This window comes from Zonotrichia leucophrys, chromosome 1 (assembly GCF_028769735.1).
Source record: "Zonotrichia leucophrys gambelii isolate GWCS_2022_RI chromosome 1, RI_Zleu_2.0, whole genome shotgun sequence".
Taxonomy (NCBI): domain Eukaryota; kingdom Metazoa; phylum Chordata; class Aves; order Passeriformes; family Passerellidae; genus Zonotrichia; species Zonotrichia leucophrys.
Window position 1 is genome coordinate 90,039,587 of NC_088169.1, and position 22,338 is coordinate 90,061,924.

The 22,338-nt window shown below is 44.6% G+C and overlaps 1 protein-coding gene across 3 annotated transcripts; it reads right to left on the bottom strand.

Annotated features, from left to right (window-relative positions):
- Window positions 1–1,138: 1,138 nt before the first annotated feature.
- CCDC191 (coiled-coil domain containing 191) lies at window positions 1,139–22,334 on the bottom strand. Of its 3 annotated transcripts, XM_064721965.1 has the most exons (16): window positions 22,236–22,334; window positions 20,057–20,198; window positions 17,645–17,767; window positions 16,557–16,735; window positions 15,825–16,048; window positions 14,909–15,056; window positions 12,861–13,051; window positions 11,882–12,128; window positions 10,161–10,615; window positions 9,573–9,667; window positions 7,965–8,047; window positions 6,825–6,926; window positions 5,691–5,834; window positions 4,475–4,627; window positions 3,932–4,086; window positions 1,139–2,437 (listed from the first exon to the last, which is right to left on the bottom strand). In XM_064721965.1, exons 1-16 carry the CDS (start codon window positions 22,332–22,334, stop codon window positions 2,305–2,307), a joined length of 2,673 nt encoding a protein of 890 aa, XP_064578035.1. In that variant the 3' UTR covers window positions 1,139–2,304. The 3 variants fall into 3 exon arrangements, with proteins under 3 accessions (XP_064578035.1, XP_064578054.1, XP_064578045.1); XM_064721984.1 differs by lacking the exon at window positions 22,236–22,334 and having other exon boundaries at window positions 17,662–17,767; window positions 20,057–20,163; XM_064721975.1 differs by lacking the exons at window positions 20,057–20,198; window positions 22,236–22,334 and adding an exon at window positions 18,294–18,371.
- Window positions 22,335–22,338: the final 4 nt, after the last annotated feature.

Below are 22,338 nucleotides of genomic sequence, written 5' to 3' on the forward strand. Positions count from 1 at the left end.
ATGGTGAGTGGGAACTGAGATGAGTGGGAGCTGTGGGCTTTGAGGACAAAATGTGCATTGCTGGGGAAAGAATCTGCAGTTTAGTAAACTGGATACACCCTGGAGTAGCCAGTGGTTTGGGGCACCTTTTTAGCTGTGCAAGATGTAAATTCAATGCATGCCCAGCCTGTTACTAGGGTCAATTCCAGGCTGCATGTGGGCACATGCACTCTTCTGCTAAAAACTCCTGTTCCTCCCCTTACAGCTGCAGCATGTCCTGCCTCTGGCTGGCTGGAATGCTGCCTTCTCTCCAGATGGAGATGCTTTCTCTCTCTCACCTTTTGTCCTCTGGGTCACTATTGTCCTTACACAAATCCAGGTGGAAGGTGGGCCAGAGACCTTCCTTGCTGTGTTCATTGTCAAGCCCTGCTAGAGAGGAAAATTCCAGCAGAAAAATGGGAGTATAAGGGCTGGTTCAGGAGTTCCAGGAGCTCATTGGGCACTACATGGCACTGACTTCCAACAGGAAAGAATGTCCCAAGAGCAAGTAGATTGCTGTTAGCAGCAGGTGTGGTTGTTGGCTGCACTGGGGCATTACTTTGGGAGCTCAGCCCCAGCTCTGTTCCTCCCTGGCTGTTTGGCTCAGTCCCCTGCAAAAAACGCTGCCTGCTCTTCCCCGCAACACGTGTTATCCAGCCTCTCCCAGCTTGTGCTTCCTCTCACAATCTGCCTCTTAGTGCAGCCAGATGGTCTGAGCTCGCCCACGCTCTGTGCAGGCACCTTCAGCTCCCTGTGCTTGGAGAATGCGCTCGTCTGACCCAATGCTGGTCGGGTCTGCGCCGCGCCTGTGGGAGATGGGGAATGTTTGGGTGTTGCAGAGGATGGCTGTGGGAGGTACCTGCAAGTGACAGCTGTCTTCAGACCTGCACCAACAGCCTGGCTTTGTGGGCAGGATCCTTTTCCTGGCCACATCCCTGTGTCCACATGGACAAATTCCTGATGCTAAAGCTCTGGAGTGTGCTGCTGTGCTTGAGCACCCACCCTGTCCTGTGCCACTTTGTCTGCAGCACCTAATGCTGGTCTAGGTCCCTGGCTCTGGCCTTTTGTCCAGTGCCATTCAGTTGGCTTGACACAATCTGCACCATATTAATTTCAGATTTGGGTTTATTGGAAACTTCCAGTGCATATATGGGTTTTACTAATGATCTGTTACAAGATAACAGTAAACTGTTGTCTTTCTGGTGTTACTCAAGTACTTCCTGTACTGCCAAATGCTTTTGGAAAGCTTTGCCTATCTTACTGTGAGGGAAATGATTCCAGCTTTCTGCCTTATGTTGTTACGAAGACATAGTGTACCTGAATGGCATTACCCTGTCTGCATTATGCTGCAGGTTAAGGTTAGCAGTAGTATGGAACTTCCATTTTAATCATGTCAGCAGCTTCTGTAAAACCTACAATCTGCCGCCTTCTTGGAGTCTTGTCTTTTTTCTTTGAAGTACTGGATCAAGTGAAACACTGGATCAAGACTTGCACAATACACCCTAAAATATTAAACAGCTTGGGAAGTGTTTAAATGACAATTGAGACTCATGAAGTTGGGACCACTGCTTGGTACTAAAATCAAAGCACTGTGCTTATGAACTGGCCAGTGGGCAAACAAGGCAGCCTCTTGCAAAAGAACCCAGGTTTTAGACTTTCCGTATCCAATTATATGATCTGGATCATTAACAAATATGGTTTGCATAAAAAATGCTTCTCTTTCCCCCTCCCATCCAAACCTTCCTGGCACAGTTAGCTAGAAACTGTGCTCTGGGTGGCCAAGTTCACAGCAGTAGTTAGGGGTCAGCTGACAGCCAGGTCTCTCTGCCCTCTGGACAAGCTGTCACCCTACATAGTACTGCCAACAGAAATGCACCAGGTTACTGCTTTGGCAAAAAGAGGTACAGTTTAGTTCTGGGCTTCCTTGGATGGAGGAGGATTCATGTCATTGCTGTAGCTAGCTCTGCATGTGGAAATGGCCTTGGCCTCAAAGACACCCAATGCTAGGCTTTGGTTATCTGGGCTTCATAGCCACGAGCCAAGACACCCCTACAGAGGCTTAAAAGGACTAAGTGCATGACGTGCATCATGGAATTGATGGAACTGTCCAATAAGCTTCCAGCTCTGCTTCGTTTACAACAGCAGTGACCACAGGGAGCTCCCTTTGGCTCTAAGATCCTCTGCACTTTGTAAGCCTTCCCCTGGACTTGTTTCTGTCAGCAGGGAGATAGCACTGAACTGCACTGGTCTTGTTGCCTCCTTCCCATCTCATCTGACTCTCTTCTGTCATGTTTGGAAGTTGGGGAGAATTTCAGCTACTCTCCTACGTAGCTGGTTTCTTCTTTCTTCTCTTTCCCTTTCCTTTTTCATCAGCAGTGGGTACTGCCTCCATGCCTTGAATGCCTGCAGTGTAATTCTCCTGAAAGAAATTAGGGACACAAGGAACAAAGAGTCAACATGCAGAAGTGTACATGACATAAGTGGCAATAAAAAGAGAACTTCTGTTTGAAGGGGGAATTTAGATCTTGAAGATTTGTCCTTTCTGCTGTTAGTCAGGGCTGTCACATGTTAAACAACTACATGCAGACCATTTCATTGAAATGTCAATCATGCTAGGGAAGAATAACATATTGCTCTTTTCTATTCCTCTCCGAGAATTCTGCTCTCCTCTCTGACAGGATTCATTAGCTGGTGTTTGTTTAGCACTCTAAAGATGAAAGAGGTTTTCTGAAGAATAAATAGGGCCTCTGAAAGAAGTTTCTTTAGGAAAAATGCAGGCTCATTTGGTCCAAACCAACCCCTTGGGAGTGCAGGCAGCTGGGCTCATTGGGCTCCAATTCTTACCTGATTTTAATCATCCCATCAAAGGTGCCTTTGCCCTGGGTTCCCATACAGGCAATAGGGAACCACAGTCCTGTCTAAAGAAGAGTTTGTTATGGCAAGGTCTGAACTGCCTTTTGCAAGTTAAGAAAGAGATAAAGAAGAATATCAGGTGATTATGCTCTTAATAGGAGGTCATATATAGAATGAATCCAGTCTCTTCCTGGGTCTGACCTTCCCCTAGTTCCTCTAGTTTGCTGGCTTGTTAATGCTAAACTGTGTGTTATTCAGACCTTACTGACACAGCAAGCTAGAACAGGTTTGCTCTACCACATAAGAGATGAATTTAATTTCATTCTTCCTCTAAGGTGCTGCAGATAGTGTTGGGGCTGTGCACAGGCACAGCCTATTCATGACTGCATGCAGCTACCATGCTTCCATGACGAAGCAGGTGAACAGACTTCTGTTCTCTGCTGAACTTTGACAGTAGTTTTTTCTTCCTGCTGGAATGCATTTTATGGGACAAGGAGTGGACTGGGTGTGTCCAGCTCCAATCATGATTGGTAGAACTGACTGCTCTAGTTTTAGCTGCCAAGTCACACTGGTGATGGCATAAATATAAAGACTCCTTAAGTAGGATTTCTAGTTGATCAACTTTGGATTTGTGAACTAAATCATCTGCTGTGGACAAAAAAGTACTATGTAATTCCTACACAATCATTTGGCTTGCAATAATTGTACTTAAAGATTTTCCTAAGGCAGCTTTTAGTGGAAGCCGCATGGCCAGATCTGCTAATCAGCTTAGAAAGTTTCAGCCTCTTATCCTTACTTAGGCTTTCACTGTATTCTCTTTTTTTCAGATTTAGAAGTCCTGTGAAGGGTGCCATTACACTTTCTTTTCCAAGCTGCGTGGAAACTTAGCATAAACTTCTGCAGGTGCTGTCTGTGCATATCACAAAAGCAAAACACCAGCAGTACAGAACCTGTTCCATGTTTTCCTGGGGACAAGGTTACCTGTCAAAAAGTAGCCCCTAAAATAATCTACAGAGTATATTAAACTAAAGTAAGAAGAACTGCTAGTAAGGGTATGCACCTGTTACTGTGTTCAGCAGCAATGTTCAGCCTCTCCCATAAGGCCCTTTTTTCCTCCCTGGTATGATGAAACCATGCCCAGAAGCACTTCCTCATGAGGCACACTGTGTGGAAGGCACTCGCTCTCTCCTCCTGAGCACAGAGATAATCCTTGTACTGGGGAGGAGGACAAAGAAACAGGTGAGAATGGCTTTTTTTCTTCTTTTCTCTCCCAACCTCTGGCCCAATAAATAAAACAGTGCTGAGACTGTGGCAGTGAAGGGTGGTGGGCACACGAGTGGAGGAAAATCAACAGGGAGCAGGGTGAGACAGTAGATAGTGAAGGAGCAGTGTGTAAGAGAAAATTCTGTGTGGAAGAGAGTGATGGAGAGTGAGAAGCTGAGAGAAGGTCTTTGAAAAAGGGAATAATGTTGCTGGAATGAGGAGATAGCATTAACTTGGCAAAGGCTGTGCTACAGGTGGGTGAATTGGCACTGTGGTTACAGGAAAGTGTGGCAGCAGCCAGCCCTCTTGGTATCATTTCTCCACTGTGGTGCAGGCCAACCTTTAGCCAGTTCCTGAAGCCCCATCTCAGTAACATATGGGAATAGAAGTCCTCAGCCCGAGACATCTTCTCTTTGAGACTCTGCTGGGCATCCTGCAGCCAAGTCATGAGGCATTTCCTCTGCAGGCCCAAGTTGTGGTGCCTTTGTGCCACCTTGAGTGAAGACAGCAGAGACAGCAGCTGGTTACTTGAACTGGCGACTACCTAAGTATAAAGCCACAGAAAATTGAGTGCACTAGAAAATCATCTCAGCTTGTCTGGGGCCACCCAAATCCAGATTTCTGACAGCTGGAATAACTTAGAGGATCCAACCAAGAGGGGTCAGCATAAGGAACAAGTGCAGTCTCTCTACCAGGCCACTGCTGCATCACTTGCAGAGAATACCCTTTTGAATGAGATGCCCAGTGTAACTGATTGTGGAAGGGGCAGAGGCATGGCGTGTAACACCTTAGTCCAAGCTTGTCCATAATGCCGACCAGCAGGGTGGACATACGGAACAGCTTGTATCCATCTACTTCTTCCCATCTGGAGGCCTGCGTGCATTTGGTCAACTACTGTGAGTAGCTCCAGTTCCAGTGACTTAAATGGAAGCTTTCCAACTTAGCCCTGGGCTCTGGCTGCATTTTCAGGATACAGCTGAGTGTTATCAGTCTCTCCCTGATAAAGGATGCTGACTCAGTCATGTGCAGAAATGTTTTTTTAGCAACATTCCTGCATCGAGGTCTCAGAAGCTGCCACTCGCTGTTCTGCACTCAGGATAGGGCTAGGATAGAATAGATTGTTGGATTATCACCTGTAGTGTCCTGCCACTAGCAGTGGCCAACTCAGTACCAGGAACTTCATAGAGAGTGAAAGCCCTGATGATAGGTTGGGGTTAACTCCTGCAGCTAAAGTTGATTGGTGGTATCTCACTGATAAGGTTTGCTGTGGAGTAAGAAAACTGGCAGGCACATGTCATATGACTTTAAAATTTTTCTTTTTGCTGTTTAATCAGCTATAAATGAGGATGCCATCCCTGCAGGTTTTTAATGGCTTTTCATGATTATTGTCAGATGGGCTGATTTAAAAACTAATAAAAGGCAGGGTATGCAGGAAGAATTTTGCTTTTTCTACCTCTACCTGGCCTAAAAGCCTATTAAGGCTTCTGCTAAGTGCTGCATCTACTTTTTCCCTTCCTCCTATGGCACCAGTCATTTCCTTTACCCTCAGCACTTACCACTAGGTTTTCCTTGGCTTGCTCCCTCAGCCTTTTCCATGGCACTATTCCTAGTTTTCTGAGAAGGACCTCCTCATAGTGATCTCTAGCCTTTTTCTGGAGCTGCTGCTCTTTCTCCAGCCTTCTCTGCTTTTCCAGTTCTTTCTGCAATACAAAAAGCAGTAGTTTTAATTCCCTCAGGATGAAGGGGATATTAAGCAATGGCAATAGATTATCATATTGGAGCTGGAGGTTCTGACTTGACAGGAATTAGGGATCTGCATCAGTTTTAGCACTGCAGACCAGACATGACCCCATGCAGTAGAACTGTGTCCTAAAGCATCTGTCTTCTCCTGGGAGATGATGTTATTCCTGGACACTCCCTTGGGCTGTGTATCATGTAACAAACATGTCACCTGTGGCTACCACAACTGCTGATGTAGCAGGAACCTTCTTTGACATCCAAAACATGTCCAAAAATTATTCCGAGTTGATGCACTTAATCTAGCCTAAACAGCAGGGGAGGAATGTGGGTATTTCATAACTGTCTAACACTGCTTTTGACTCATACTCAGGAATGAAGGTCAAATGTTCTAAAACACTCAATCCAAGTAGAACAGTAGTTGTAGTTGAATTCCTGTAGGATTTCAAATGCGCTATCTGGGTTATTAGGAGAACTCATTTCCAAGTAACAATAATGAAGTGTAGCTATTCCTAGGTTAGCTCCAAGAGGAAAAGGTGCCCTTGATATAACTGTCAGGCTCGTTTACTTCTGAATCATGTGTTTGTGACTGGTATCACTGCGTACATTGGAGGGGTGACAAGAGTGGAAGGAATCTGAGAGTAGACTGAACATGCTGCCACTGTGAGGGACTTATGTGGCTGTATTTCAGCAGAGAATGTCCAGCAGCTGGGACTTCTAGTCCTGCTAAGGAGACAGACAGCATACACTTCATAGCACATTTGGGACACAGCTCTACCCCTCACACTGTCAGAACGAGGGCAGTCTGTGAGTCTGTATTGTGGGTGCTGTGGAACTCCGCTCTACCAATGAAGACCTTCATTTCACATTACTCTGGCTGCTGACTGAGTACCAGTGGGTACTTCTTCCCTATCCCTGCTAAAGGGGAAGAAACAGGTGAAGCATTTGGTCACCAGCTTCTGCTGCCTTCTCTCCTCCCGGCGTTTTTCCCGCTGTGCTTCCTTTTCCTCAGCTTCCTTCCTCTGTCGTGCTTCCTCTTCAGCCTTCAGCTGGGCCTTGAAATGGAGAAAGGTGAAATTCAATTTGTTTCATGTGACCTTTTCCATGAACACAGATCTTTAAACTTTCCTAGTATTCCTCTAATATTGACCAGCACCTGAAACTTCAGCAGGTGAGGTTTCACACACTAGACATGATCCGTGCTCAAGAGTGAACTGTGGAAAGGACAGGGAGGAGGGGCTGTCCTTTTTACTGCCTAGATGCATATCTATCTATCTATCTATCTGTATATCTTTCTTTGCCCTAAGTTATAGTATTTGTTCACTATTCCTCAAAAAAAAATGTAAACCATACACCAAGTCATTTATTGAGAACTGAAGAGAACTGAAGTCAGTTCTGAATCCCTAGGCTCTGCTCTCAAGTTTCATTTCTACATGCAAAGCAGCATTACAGGTACCCAAACATTTCTTTCCCCAGACTCTGAAGATCACACTTTCTAATCCTAATGCAATTTACTAGTAATATTTTCAGTAACAGTTTAATACCCTGACTTGAAGAAGGCTCCTCTGTTGTACGTGTATCACAGAATTTGTATATTAACTATACAAATACTGTCAGTATCTCCCCTCTTCAGCAGAGATTTGCCAGAAATGTGCAGATTTTTACTAGGTGAGACTGCATGTCCTCAAGCTGCACGTGACCAGAGAGGAAAGGCAGGGAGGGGAACCCCACCACTGCCAGGTCCCATCAAGTGGATCTCTGGGTGCATTTCCACCCTTACCATTCTCAGCAAAGACAAGCTACAGTCATGGGGTAGGTGTGAAAAAAGGTGTTTGGGAGTGGTAAGAGGGGCTGTTTCTAGAACTGCAACTTCAAGATGAAGTACCTGTCTATGCTACAGGAGGGCTGATGCTGCAAAACCAGCAGTAATTACTTCTTTTGATATGTGATGCATATTTGCTTTCTCACAAGTCATAAAACTCCTGCTTTGGATAAAGGGCCTTTTCTCAGTCCTTGACTCTGGGGTTAAATCAATATTTCTTGTAACTGGAATGATGTGAAAGACACTTTGTTTCATTTTCCGCTTCCCTTACCAATTTTTCCTCTGCTTTTCGTTGTTTGGCTTCTTCTATTTTCTTCTTCTGTTCTGCCCGCAGAATTGCTCTCTCCTCCATCCCTACAGAAACAAAGGACATAAGGCTTAGTGGAAATGAGCTATGTTATGGCAGAAGTTTGATGAACAAGGATGCATCAATCTAAGCCATGCCCCCACTGCCCTGGCAATGCCAGCACAAAGGAACTTGCTTCCTGCTGGCCCTTGCAGCTGGCAGTGTCATCAACAAGGGACCTTTAAACATCTGTGAGATGACTCAGGACCACAACAATTACATTCTCTCCACCACAAGGCACAAGGTATGAAAGAAAAGCGTTCAGAGGGTTTGCCCCTCCCTGCCTTGCCTGAGGCTCAGGGCACATGATTTAGCAGCAATTGCTCTGAGGTCTCCAGTAAGCTCTAACTGCTTATTCAAAAGCAATTTCTTGACAGCATCACTGTCACAGGGACATACAGGTACTTGGTCCCACTAGTAAGAAATTTCTGCTTAATGCTTCTTTCGGAAGATAAATTGCAATGCAGTGATCTTGCTGGCCATCAGCAAAGGTGTTACACACAGAACATGCAGAGGAGTTGGGAACCTGTGCTTGCTTCCTCTGCAGCTACAAACAAAGCACAAGCTGGAGCAATCAATAACTGGGAGGCATTGAATTGTTTTGACCACAGTGTGTTTCCTCAGATTCTTTTCTCCTCTCAGCTGTCCCAGGATTCTCAGCCAAGGGAAAACTATTCAGTGATAACTTCTTCACTGAATTTTTTTGGGATCTTTAAACACAACTACTTGAATGCTCTGAAAAATATGTTTTCTGTCTCTAAGGTGTACAGAGTTCAGGCAAATCAGGATGAATGATGGCTTGGACTAGGCAGCATTGGAGATGAACACAGGTAGTAAAAGACAACTATTAATGCCCAACTGGCCAAAAAGGTCTGCTGATTCCAAACTATTGAAACATCACAATGATTATATTCCAGACAACTTTTCATGCAGACTGACCCTAGGCTGCATTCATACAGAAGAACATGACTGAGGGATATAACAGAACCCTGATTCTAGTTTACTAATGAAAAGGCTATGTTGCATGTTTATTGTGTGCCAGTGTGGCCAGAGAAGGAGAGATATCTTACAAAAGGCAGGGATGTGGAGTTCCTTTCCATCCTGGCTATTGTTGTCTCACAAATCCTTGGCTAGGCACTTAATTCCCTCTGTAAAAGTAGGATGAAAATGACTGGCTAGTTTAAGTGTTATTTGGATGCATATCAAAGGGAATGAGACTGATGGCAAAAAAACCTGTACAGCTTCTCTGAGTCTTGTCATGGCAGACACAACCACAGGTGTTGCAACAGCTGCCACAACAGTGTACTAAGTGTGGGCATGAGGAGCTTGCAGTGTCCCAGGTTTTACAGATCCTGACTCAGACAAGAAAACAACTCACCCTCTCCTCTCACAGCACTGTTAGGCTGAGAAAGAAAGTGTAGAATTTTACTTCCACCATATCATCAACCAGCAAATTTGAGGCAAAGACTGACATTTCCATACAAGCTGTTGAGAAAAATGGTCTGGAACGGTGTTTGCTATCTAGAACAATACCTTTCAGTATGGGATGAGGTGAGGTCAGCCGGCTGGAAGGCCTCCTGCCTTGCATTGCTGCCCTTGTGTTTTCTGGCCCATGAGAATCAGGTGGGCTGTGAAAGAAAAAGAGTAAGGAAATTCTTCAGTGAAAGTGGTCAAACTATGTCTCACACCTACCACCTATGGCCTTCTTGTTTCTGTTCTCCATTGTGTTGCATTATCCCTGATACACTTTTCTTTTGCTTGAAATGCAACTGATGCTGCACCCTTACAATGGAATTCCAGGGCTCCTGCATGGTCTGAAATAAGGGAGGATGATGCTCTTTTTATTCATAACTAAACAGATCCCTGCTGCTGCTATGGTTGACACTGGTGTTGCTGTTTCTAAGTAGATCCTGCATGGATCACCTGATGTTGAGCCAAGGCAGGGAGGGAGAAGGACAGAAAACTGTGGCCAGTCTGATACTTCCTTTAAGGCTAAGTCACAGCTGAGAGAAACAACAGATAGCACTAGCATGACTGAAATGTGCCTGGCAAATTCTGGCTCAACTTGAGTGGGATTGAGACATGATGACTAACTGACCTTGCTTTACAGAGGGTATATACCTCAAAGGGGTTGTATTTGTGCATCTGGGTTCTTTTTTCTCCACGGATTGAGAAACAGAACTGTTAAACATGTGGGTTACAGCCATAGCTTGTGCTCCCTCTTCTTTATCTCTGCTCAGCTTCTGATTTTCCTGCAGTTTACGGATCAGCTCTTGCTGTTTCTGCAGCTGCTGCCTCTGCTCCTCAATCACACGTTGCTGGAAGGCGTGACGGTGCTCAAATCGACTACCATAAGCAGGAGATGTCCTTGGACTGGGTGCCTGAAACTGCTGGAGCACTGTGGCTATTTGATTCCTGTACATAGCTTGGTCCTGGGCACTCAGGGCTGCATGTTTAATTGTAATCTCCCAGGCAAATTTGGGATTTCTGCAGAAATGAGATGTGTGAACAATATTCCAACAAGATTGGTCTCTGGTCTGATCAGGCTCTTTCTGTGTAAGGCAAGTTTCAGTTGGCTAGGGGAAAAACCAAAAGAAATGAGGAAAAATTGGCATTGATTAAAACCAAGCATTCTTCTGCCCTTCCTGCATAGTGTTTTTTTTAAATGCAAATCTAGCGAGATGCCTGAGAAGTAGGGTAACCTCAGCTATGCAATCCTTATCCAGTCAGGCCAGAGGGGCCCCATTATGTACAAAGTGGAGGCTGTGGGAAAGAACTCTTAAGAAGCTGTGTGCCATTTCACCAGGAGGAAGAAATCCTGATTAGACAAGAGATTTAGCAGGAATACATCCTGCCTATTTTGTTAGGGAGCACATCTTAGGACAGCTCATTTCACAGGAATTAGCACACTCCCTTTTGGACTGTGTTGTCCCTGCTCAGAGCTCAGATGGAGAATAAAATTAAAACCAGTTGTTGAAGTGATCTACACAGCTGATCTACTGAACAGTCCCCTTTTAAATGGAAGAGAAGTCTACAAGGTCCTGCTTCCTCATGCCTCTTTTCCAGCTTTGATAAATGTTACCACAAAACAGGTGCACAGTGGGGAATGAGGGTGCACCTTTCTGACACATGGTCATTCTCTGAGGAGGCATCAGCTATAAGAAATTGCTTTCTGATTCCTAGGTCAAACCCTAAATTCAGTCCCATTCCTAGAGCACAAATATTACCAGTGCAGCAGAAGAAAAATACATGCCTACTAGGATAGTATAGGCACTGAAAGAATCAACATTTGCTTACACTTAAGCAAACAGAAAGCTTGACCTGTAATATGTGTGTTTGAGCTCTAATGCTGACATTAGAGCACTGATGTGGTACAGGTTTCATAGACAGAAGGGAAGGTGGGATCCAACCTGACAAATGACAATTTAAGCGAGTAACCTCTGATTCTACTCTCTTACCTCCCTGTGATGTGCATTATCCTGAAACAGCCAGTGACAACCTTTTTTTTCCTCCATAGTTAACAGCAGGAAAAGTGCACTGGCATGAAAAATGTAACTAATCTCTCAGTAACAGTGATCTGGGGGTGGGATGCTCATTGCAACTCAGAGTACATGAAGGGTTGTTCTTTGGCAGCACTAGAGATTATTTTTAAAACTCATCCATTGTCCTTCACATTTGCCTCTGATTTTTAGACTTCTCTCCTGAACAGTTGCAGGGAGGTATTTAGGGGTCATCCTGGGAAAGAAGCTTTCCTCTGTACTCTTTATTTCAGACTGCATAAAGTAAGTACTTTCTAAGAATACTGCTATGCCAATAGGCAAAACTGCATGAGAAAGATTTACCTTGTCTTGCTGTAAATCTTGATGATGGTTTACTTCTGCTGCCCCAGGCTTGTTAACCTCCAGTGGCCTGTCCTCACCTGTCCCCAGTGATATAGCCTCCAGCAGCTGCTGCATCTTTCTCTTTGTCTGCTCCCTCTTCCTCTGCAGTTCTCGCTTTTTCGTCTCCGCTCGGCTCCAGCGCTGCCAGGCCAGGAAGCAGCAGCGCAGGAGGCGTCGCTGGTTGTGCACCACAGCCACTTGGGTCTTCCTGAATGAGAAAGCATTTGTGTTATGGCAGAAGTGAGGCTTCTGCCCAGGAACAAAGCCACATCACTTCCTCAGTCTTTTTGCTGTTCAACTCTGAAGGCCCTCTGAAAATGTACAGAGCTCCTCCAAGAAGGAGTAGGAGGGTAGAAAGGATGCCTGCTATTCTGAATTAAGTTTCACTAGTTCACACTTTGCAATTTCCTGTGGCATCTCTGGGATGCAGGACAGCTGCAAAAGAGGTATCATGTTCCCTGGCCAGCAGCATATGGCAAAATGACAGTGTCTCACCACTGCAGCCTGCCAGACACCTGCGAAGGGAAGTATTTTCTCTGGATGATAGGGAATTCATCCAACAGCTCCTTAGTGAAAGGCACTGGCCAAAATCATCTCTGTTATACATCTACTGAAACAGCAAATATATTAATCAGGAATAAATTTGGCAACACAGATTCTCTGGAGTCCAGACCAAGCCAGGATGTGTTTTCTAGGAAAGACACCAACAGAGACTAAGACACAGACTTGTTGAAAAGTGCTAAAGCTCTTGTTTATATCTGTCCTCCTTTTCATCTGTGCCACAATGCCTCTGGCAGCCTGCAGGCAGTATAGCAATTTTCTCAGAAAGCTGCTGTTTCCCTCCTGCTGGATAACTGACAAGCTCCTTTTACAGTCCCTCATCACTGCTCTGTCCAAGTACGGCTGCAGTAGGAGGAATTCCACAGTAAAGGGTCACTACCTGTTTTGATCTTGGAGATGAACTTCCAATTGCTCTGTCTCCTGCTCTACTTTCTGGGCCCAAGTATAGTTTCTCCAAGCTCGCAGGGCCTTCAGCTGGCATCTCCAGTCAGCAAGGGCTCTGGCTTTTCCCATTTTAATTCTGTGCTCCAGAATGACTTTCAGCCAAGCAGAGAAATGTCGCTGCAAGCACTGCATGGGAGAGTTCCAGAAAACCAATGAGAAAGATACAACCTGTCACACAAATACTGATCCTCTCTGCCCTTTGTCTATTCTGGCTTTCCTTTTTGAGATTCTTTTTAGAATCCTCATTTTCAATAATTACCTCGAGGATTAAAAAAAAAGTATTGCAGAGCATGTACAGGTCTTCTACAAAAAGCAGAAAGGGTCTAGAAAGAGACATATCAAGGGGTTCTATGCTTTGGAGTGAAATGCACTTAATTCACCAAGTATGAAGGAATGAAATGGGTGAGGAACATAAAATTTCTAGAGACGGGGAAAATATTTTCTAATCTAGAAAATGTCTAAGATGCTACAGGTAAGAACACATCTGTAAATCACTGCTGCTTTTTTTTTTTTAATTATTTTTAACTTAGACAAAAATCAAGACATTTCCTAGAGTGAATTTATGACATGGCCTCAGCTCATCCTTGTTCCAGCAGGAAGCCAAACCTTTCCCCTATTGTGTAATTAGACTTGCTGCCTTTGGGAGTAATTTACATTGTACAGAGCAGCAATTTGCTGTCTAATCTACCCCATAATTCTAGTCCTGTCACTGCAGATACTGTTCATTTTGATCCTCCAAGTGGGTCAACTTACAGGACTCTGCTGTTCCCCTTTTGTCATAATGCCTTGTGTTAATTGCATTCCTCTCTTGCTGAAATCTTCAAATGGAGACTTACAAAAAGTCAATGCATTAGCTGTTTCTTTGTGCTTTAGGAAAGTAATCAAAATGTCACTATTGCTTAGCTCAGCCAAGCTGTGTCTTCTTACATTATGCCAATCCTGAATTGTTCTGTGGTTTCATTCAGGCTTATCTTCACAGCTTAGATTGTGCTGGAGAGAGGTTGTGTACTGCTAAACAGCAGCCAAGCCCAAATTCAGCAGATGGACAGATGGATTGAGCTGTGAGGAGAATCACCATAAAATCTATATAATATAAAATCTGCTGAAAAAAACCCCTAGATGTAGATATATAGACATCAACAATGATGACTGCTCTATTCATTAAAAACATTATGGGATGGATGGCATTCACACCTGCACTCAGGAAATTTATTTCCTTTGCTAAGACTGCTGAGATAATAAAAAATTATTCAGTACTAAAAGATCACTCTTTGGTAGTGAATATTTGATACACATTTAACCCAGAGCTGACCACTGTATCAGAATAATGAAGGTGAAACAAAGGGGTTCCTACTAGGAATTATTTAAGTCTGTTTGCATCAAAAGAGCTATTGCAGTAACACAGAATATCCTACTGCACCCAGTGGAAGGGATCCTTGAGGAACCTGTTACTGTGGATGTACTGGCATGCATCAACTCTCAGAGCCACTGCTCAAAATTCATCCCAGGTTGCAGCATTTCTCTTTCCTTTCCCTGCTTCTGAATTAGAGTGTGCAAGGCAATCTTTAAAATGTCTTCCCACGCACACAATAAGGGCTTCTCAGGCCTTTTTTCTGCCACTTTCCCCTGTTATTTCCCTCCTTGAGGGAAAATAAATCTCACTTCACTTCCTTCTCTGTATATGTCTTTCTTTCTTGACTGCAGAAGTCTTTATGGTCTTATCTGTCTTGAGAGCCCTGTCTTTTCCACAATTCTAAGTGAAACATCCCACTGAATACACTTGAGGCACAGGCCCAGTGGGGTCAGCACCTCAGGATTTCTTGCTCATAGTCTTGTAACACACTTTTGGCCCTACTTTCCTGGTATCAGGAAGTCTTTGAAAAAGTAGAAAATTCTGTATAACCAGGACTTTTTACTTCAGGTTTGCAAATGGTAGACAAGGCAGGTAGCTCAGAGTCTCAGATAAAGAAGGGTGATGCTCACTCTCTGCTTACTGGCGTGAATCCTGCGAAGCAACTCCTGAGTTTTCCTCTGTTTCTCCTCTTCTTGCTCTTCTCTCTTCAGGGGTGGTGACACAGCAGCCACCTCGTGCACTGACAGCTTCTGAGTTTTTTCTTGTTTCTTCCCCTCCCTGCAAAGTGAACAAACACACAGATCTAATATCATGATATACAATCTAACACCTTCTCTTTTTGGCCAATTTTAAGAGAACCACCTCTACAGCTTAGAAATTTGCTGATTATTTTAACTCAGCCTCCTTAAAAACCACCTCTGAATCGGTTTGGGGTCCCAGAGATTAAACAGTCCAGTGCATTTCCTAAACATAGAAGGCAGAAGAAAATAGTAAATGATTCCAGTAAATATTTCATTAAAGCATTTGTATAAGAAGATTTAGGATATCAGGGCTGCCTAAGTAAATAAATGGCATCCCTAAAAGGGACATCTCTGTGAGAATCCAAGCTGAGCAGAAGAAAAAAATAATGTCTCTGCAGAATTTTCAGCCAAGAATGCTCTTTATTCTCTCATAGTAGGGAAAGTATTGCAAGGCCTAGACTTTATTCTTTTATTTTTTTCTGTGTACTGGCTTTCATGTGGCATTAGATGCTGACAAGACTAAATGTAGCCACAATGTTGATGGAGAGAATGCACAGTGGTGCAAACACACTGCTACTCTGTGATTCAGTGCATATACTGTAATAATGGCCGAGGGGAGGATAACACTATCCTTAGCACACCTTCCCACTCATGAAAAACTGCCACTGAGGTTGGTAACAGAGGACTAAAAGGTTTTGGGAGAGTTCAAAGTCAGCAACAGCTGTTTTGTTAGGAATCACCACTACTCTTATATTTAACAAAAGGACCTTATAAGTGGTTTTCATCTCTCCACACCCTGCCTTACATTCTCCAAACTTTTGCCACAGTGCACTTCTTCTCAGCCATTTCCTTTCTCAGCTTCACTATTTCCCTCTGGATCTCCTCTTCCTCCTTCTTAGCCTGCAGGGCCTTCCTTCTCTCCTCCTCCTGTGCTTGGAGCCTGGCCTCAGACAGAATTGCTTTCTTCAGGGACTCTTCTTGTCTCTGAAGCTCTAAAGCCTTCTGATGCCTTATTCGGTTTTCTTTCACCTGGGCAGGAGAAAATTGGCAAAAGTCAAAGCAAACACCAAAGGCTGAAGAATTTGAAGTTCACTGAACACTGCCAGGGTGGGTCACAATCCACCTTTCACATTAAGCAAGAAACCTTATCTGTAGCAGGCGCTGACTGGAGAGAATTGTTCTTGACCAGAAAAACACTCCATGTGAGAGAGTGAAATTAAATCAATACTCCTTAATGGGAGCAAACTCAGATCTGACAGCTGTGGCAGCTCTTCCTGTCAGTCTTCAGAAAAAGGGGGAAAACCTGAACAGTTTTAGTGAAAGCTGACTATGCAAGCTACTGCTGAATGGCCGATGTGCACATGGAAATGCAGTAAAGTTTCAGCTGAACTCTGGAAGAGTATCTTTGGGTAGTTGCTTCCAAGCCAGAGATTATTGCAGGCTCTGAGAGAATACTGGGGAGATATCACTGAGCATTTACTCTAATCCTATAATCCTCCACCTTATTCCTTTTAACTGAGCTGCCTTGCCTGCTCACCTGCTTGTGTCTGAGCTCCATGATTATTCGTGGATCTGCAAGTTTGTTTTTTTCTTTGATCTCTTCAAGTCTAAGATGTTTCGCTATCCCACAGTTTACAGCTTCACTCTGCAAAAGATGCTGGAGGTATTTCTGGACAGAGGAACTTTCCATTTCACATTCCAGATAGCTGCACAAGTCTGAAATGAGAAATTCAGATTATCTCAGGCTAGTCTGAAATGAATAAACCCTTCTGTCTCAGATCACAAAGCCTAATGTAATTAAAGGGATCACTTCCCCAGACTGTGAATGCATTTCTGATGAACGCAGACACACTGACTGCACTCCATTTATCCCCAGAGTCTTAATCAGTCTCCCACTGAACAGGCTAGAGCAGTAACAATGTTTCATCCATTTTTTACAGTCTTGCCTCTGCGCATCTCAAATGGCTGTATAAACTTGACAGGCCTCAAAAATACCTGTTCACAAAAGAAAAAAGAAATCTCTTCTACAAAGGGAGACATTGAATGTTTATGAGTCACATCTATGCAGCACATATCCTACAGCAAGATGCTGCAAAGATCTGGGGGAAAAAATCATCACATTTAGTCTTGTTTCTACTGTCCTGGCCTCAAACAACTGTTACCTTTCAGCCTTTCAGACAAACCATAAGACCTGACTGTGGCAGCAGCTCTCTGGCCACAGAGAGCAACAGACAACTTGCCCAGGCATCTTCCTGGGGAAGGCCATGAGAAGATGAGGGAAAAGAAGGAGAAACAAGTCTTATCTCCACCTGCTGCACCTGTTGTTGTGCACATGTGGAATGTGTTATGGAGATTGTTTACCAAAGGGTGATTTGTTAATTGGACACTGGATGGTGATTGGGGGGATTGACCAATTAGGTGAAATCCGTATGGGACTGTCTGTAAGGGTCACGAGCTTCTCGGTAAGTATAATATAGTATGGTAGAATAAAGTGACTGATCAGCCTTCTGCAATCATGGAGGCAATGCTAATTGTTACCCAGCTGGGCCCCTGTGGAGACACCTGACCTCCTTCCCCAGCACAGCCTCACAGAGGAAACCAGGACCTGCTCTGCAGTGCTCTCACCATCAAAGTGCTCATACTTTGGAGGGGCTGCACAAGGCTCTTCCTGAAGGACACAGTCAACTTCCTCATTGCTCAGCTCCAGTTGCAGTTGGGACTTCATCCAGTTACTGAGCAGCTCCTGGGCTACCATGAAGAAAGAGACTGATGACTTCACTTACTTAAAAAAACCATATGGCTAAGTGTAAACTAGCAATAGTCTGGGATAGTATTCTAGGAATGACTGAAACCAGATCTGCAACAGGAAATGGGATAAAGCTAATAGTTCTGTTCTTATCTTCTTGATATGTAAAAGAACAGGAAGAGAAGGTGGCAAATGTTTTCCCTGTCACGTATATCACAAATTAATTCTTCTCCATCTCATTTTTACTATGATTCCGCAGGCATTTAGATCACTTGTGATTACTTTCTAGCATTTATCAAGGAGATGGAATTCACATGAGGTAATTCATAATTTAGACAGCTTTCATATGTTCTACTTGCAGACACTTAGATGGTTTCCACATGTGCAGCCAAGGCTGTCATATGCTAAATTCAAAAGAACCAAAAGTTTGGACAAACTTTTGCTTCATGTGTACAGGTTAACCCTTTGCAAGTACCACAGAAACAACTGGTGAGTCTAATTACAAGTCTATCAGGTGGCAAACTTCACCTGGGACTCAGGGTTAAGACTGCAGCTACAGGAATGCACTCATGATGGATGTGGTACTCCTCAGTGAGCTCAAATGCCTAATGAACAACTGGGTATGAAGTCCTGCAATGGACTGTTTGCATCTCCATTCTTTTCTGCAGAAAAATGAAAAAAATAATTTTTCAGAATTTCTTCTCAAAAGCAAGGTCAGCTCATGGGTCTGCTGCTTAAAACAAACCAGCTGGCCTTGCTGCATGGGTGGCCAAGCTGCACCTGAAGCAGGACACAGGGCTGTAAACTGCAAGGCATCAGGAGCAGCCCCATGAAAAGCAGAACCATCCTCAGCCATCTGTGTGGTGAGGATGGGCAAAGAGCCGGGACCTCAGCAGCCACTCGCTCCAGCAGGAGTCATGGCACAGTGTGAGATCCACAGTCGAGGGACAGGAGCAAGCAGCTGCTCCTCATATCCACTCCTAACACACAGGGAAGATGCTCCCTTGTATTTGTAAGGCAATAAAGCCTTTTTCAAATTTTCTTTGAAAATTGTGAGTTTTTGAAGAAAACATAAATCTAATGTTTGTTCTCCTTCAAATCACTTTTACTCTCTTTCATAATCTCTCCAGCCAGATCAGGAACAGGGAAATATATCTGATAACAGAAAGAAGAGCAGAAAACTTGCCACTTGGGGAAGGGTTACTTTTTTCACTGGGATTTGTGATCTTCTTGTAACTAGAGTAAAAATCTTCTGGCACTTCTCTTTACAAAGTTAGCTTTGTGTAGTTACTATTAAGTATTGTAACAATGGATTCCAGGTAAAAGAATTTCATTTGAGTTAGGAACGATTCTGAGGGACTGGTAGCTATAAAAAGAAAATCCTAGCAGAAAAGGGCAAACAAAAATAACAAAGACACATGAGGAAAGCAAGCAACCTTTCCACCAAAAGAAAGACAAGGCTCTTCACCACAGCAAAGACAGCTCCTTTGGAGCCATTGGCTGTATAATGCATTCAGACAGGGCACTGTAAGCAGGTAAGTGTATTCCATGCTGTTAGCTGAACCCTTGATGCTTACAAGTAAAAAAGCTCACTTCCTGGACTGAAGTGGACGCTCTTAAGATGTGTCATCATGTTGTTCTGTAATGCTCACTTTTGATTCTTAAAAGAATGGTTAACTCAGTTTTTAAAATACTGTCTCCTATCAGCTTTTTACGCTGCAGACATACTTTAGCACTGATGGGTAATAATCTCTCTCCTTTTTGCTTTTTAAACCTACCACAGGTTTACTTTCAAACTTCAGCAAGCACTTTTGGCTGCAGGCTTTACAAAAGAAATATTTATTCAGGTAACTAGTAAGGAAAATTTTGCATGGGAATCAAAACAAAACCACACAGTTATTCATAAATGTGAAATTTACACAGAGCAACCCCATTTCCAGAACTAATCTGCTATTATAATATGTCAGGTGATTTCACCTGGTTTCCTGCAGCACACTAACTTGGCTTTGACCATACAGTGTATCTTCAGGGGCAGTTCTTATCCTTGTCTTGCCCTGGTATCTCCAGGAGACAGAGAGTTTATCCTTCTCTCAGGAATGCCCTTTAAGATCTGCCTTGAACTCCAGCAACTGATCCTTCTTATGCCTTTCTCCATTAGATGAAAGACATCTTACTATCAACTGTTTCTTGTGAACTCAAGTTTTGCAAGAGCCTGTTCAGGTCAGAACTGCAAAGCCAGATCAAGAACAATTTATTTTAGACATCTTGTGGCAAGCAGAACTTCACCTCACCTTCCTCACAGGCCTCACGATGAACTTGCAGCCGTTCTGCAGTTTCCAAACTTGTCACAGGACCCCAAGGCCTCTGTGGACACCTTGACTTTTGAAGGGAAAAAGCTTCAGAGACAGCATACTCAGAGGTTCGGTCCACTCTCTTAAATTAAAGAAAGGAAAACATTTCTAAGGATATTCATTTTTACACTTCCTATATCCACATTTTTCCTCCAGAGAGCAAACATCAGCAGGAATGTAACATAAAAGCATGTTATAAAAGAATAGATTGTTTCTGAAATGCATTTCTACAACTGCTTGATTGCATAAACTGGACTTAGAAGTCATTAGGCAATAAACAGTCATTTGGCAATTAGTGCCAAACACAGAGACTGGAGAACACAGAGAGAATAGAAACACCCAGTCCCTGGGGGCTGGATGGAGACTTGCTGAGCTAGTGCCCAGCAACAAGCAACTATGAAATTTGATATCAACTTTTTGTCATAGCCAGGCTGAGAGAATACCTGTCCCATATTCATCTTTCTGAAATGCTAATGGCCCTGACGTGTCACTGTGTTTTCACAAGTAACACCTGTGCACCAGACAGTCCAGATTTCCAAGCTCCTTCCCTCTGTGCTGCTGCCAGAAGCCCAGGATACTGCCTGAGGAAGCAGATAGACACTCCTACCTGCCCGAAGAAGCAGGCTGAAGGTTGAGAGCATGGGTGTGCCCAAGGAAGCAAAACAAACAGAACTTCACCCTAGAATTCATTTTCTTTGATGTCAGGTGGTTGCAGGTGCAGGACACGGTGCTTTGGGATAAAGCTCTTATTACTTGCCCAAAAAACCTGCAGCACTCCTCAACAAAAAGTTTTTTTGTGTTGTTTTATGCATAGCAACACCTTATTCTTCATAGAGTTTGGATTAGAAGGTACCTTTACAGGTCATATAGTCCAGCCTCCCTGACAGGAGCAGGGACATTTTTGATAACACCAAGTTGGATTGGAATGCTGCTCTACTTGAGGGCAGGAAGGCTCTGCAGAAGGGTCTGGACAGGCTGGATTGATGGGCCAAGGCCAACTGAAGTTCAACAAGGTCAAGGGCCAGGTCCTGCACAGGGGTCACAACTACCCCAGGCAGCACCACAGGGTGAGGGAAGAGTGGCTGGAAAGCTGCCTGGCAGAAAAGGACCTGTGGGTGCTGGTGACAGCAGCTGAACACAAGCCAGCAGTGTGCCCAGGTGGCCACGAAGGCCAATGGCATCCTGGCCTGTATCAGCAATAGTGTGGCCAGCAGGACCAGGGCAGGGATTGTCCCTCTATACTCAGCACTGGTGAGGCTGCCTTGAGTCCCGTGTCCAGTTCTGGGTCCCTAAATGCAGGAAAGACACTGAGGTGTCTATTCAGAAGTCAAAGTTGCTGAAGAGCCTAGAGGAGCAGTTGAGGGAACTGGGATTGTTTAGTGTGAAGAAATGGAGGCTCAGGAGTAAACCTGTCACTCTCTACAACCACCTAAAAGGAGGATGTAGCTAGGTGGGGGTCGGTCTGTCCTCCCAGGTAACAAGTGACGGGATAACGGGGAATAGCTTCAAGTTTTGTAATGGGATATTTAGATTGGATATTAGGGGAAATCTCCTCACTGAAAGGGAGATCACGCATTGAAACAGGCCGCCCAGGAAAGAGGCTGAGTGACCATCCCTGGAAGTGTTCAAACAACCTGTGTATGTGACACTTAGGGTCATGATTTGGTGGTCAACTCGATGGTGCTGAATTAATGGTTGGACTCAAGGATCTTAGAGGTCTTTTCCAACCTTAATGATTTCGTGATCTTCAACCACCTCAGGTTACTCAGAGCCCCGTCTAACCTGATCCTGAGTGTCACTGTGCAAGTTATTCAGCCTTGACCCATTGTTCCAAGCTACCCAAACCTCGGCAGGGACTAAGGAAAACCACAGCGTTCCAAGCTCCCGTGCCTCCTCCTGAACCCTAGTTTCGCAATGCCAGCTTCAGCGCCTTTCGCTCGAGCCCAGCGCAGCTTTCCCACCCGCCGGCAAACCGCACGGCCCTGGGCAACCTCATCCGTGATCCTGACCCTGCCGTGCTGACTGCCCGCGATCCCAAGGAAACGGGATCCCAGGGAAGCGTCCCGTCCCCGGCGCCGCTGAGGCGAGCGGGCCGCGCTCCCCCGCCGTGCCCCGTTACCTGCGGGAGGCGCTGCCCGCGGTGCGGCCCCGGCCGCTGCCCCGAGAGGGCCATGGCCACGCCGGGCACCGCCGCCCGCCGCCAGCCCCTCTCGGCCATGGCA

Coding starts and splice junctions, on each gene's coding strand:
- CCDC191 (XM_064721965.1), bottom strand. CDS start 22,334: ATGGCCGAGAGGGGCTGGCGGCGGGCGGCGGTGCCCGGCGTGGCCATG. Junction 13,052..14,908: donor TTCACGCCAGTAAGCAGAGA/GTGAGCATCACC, acceptor TCTCCCATGCAG/TGCTTGCAGCGACATTTCTC. Junction 6,927..7,964: donor GAAAAGCAGAGGAAAAATTG/GTAAGGGAAGCG, acceptor CTCCATTTCAAG/GCCCAGCTGAAGGCTGAAGA.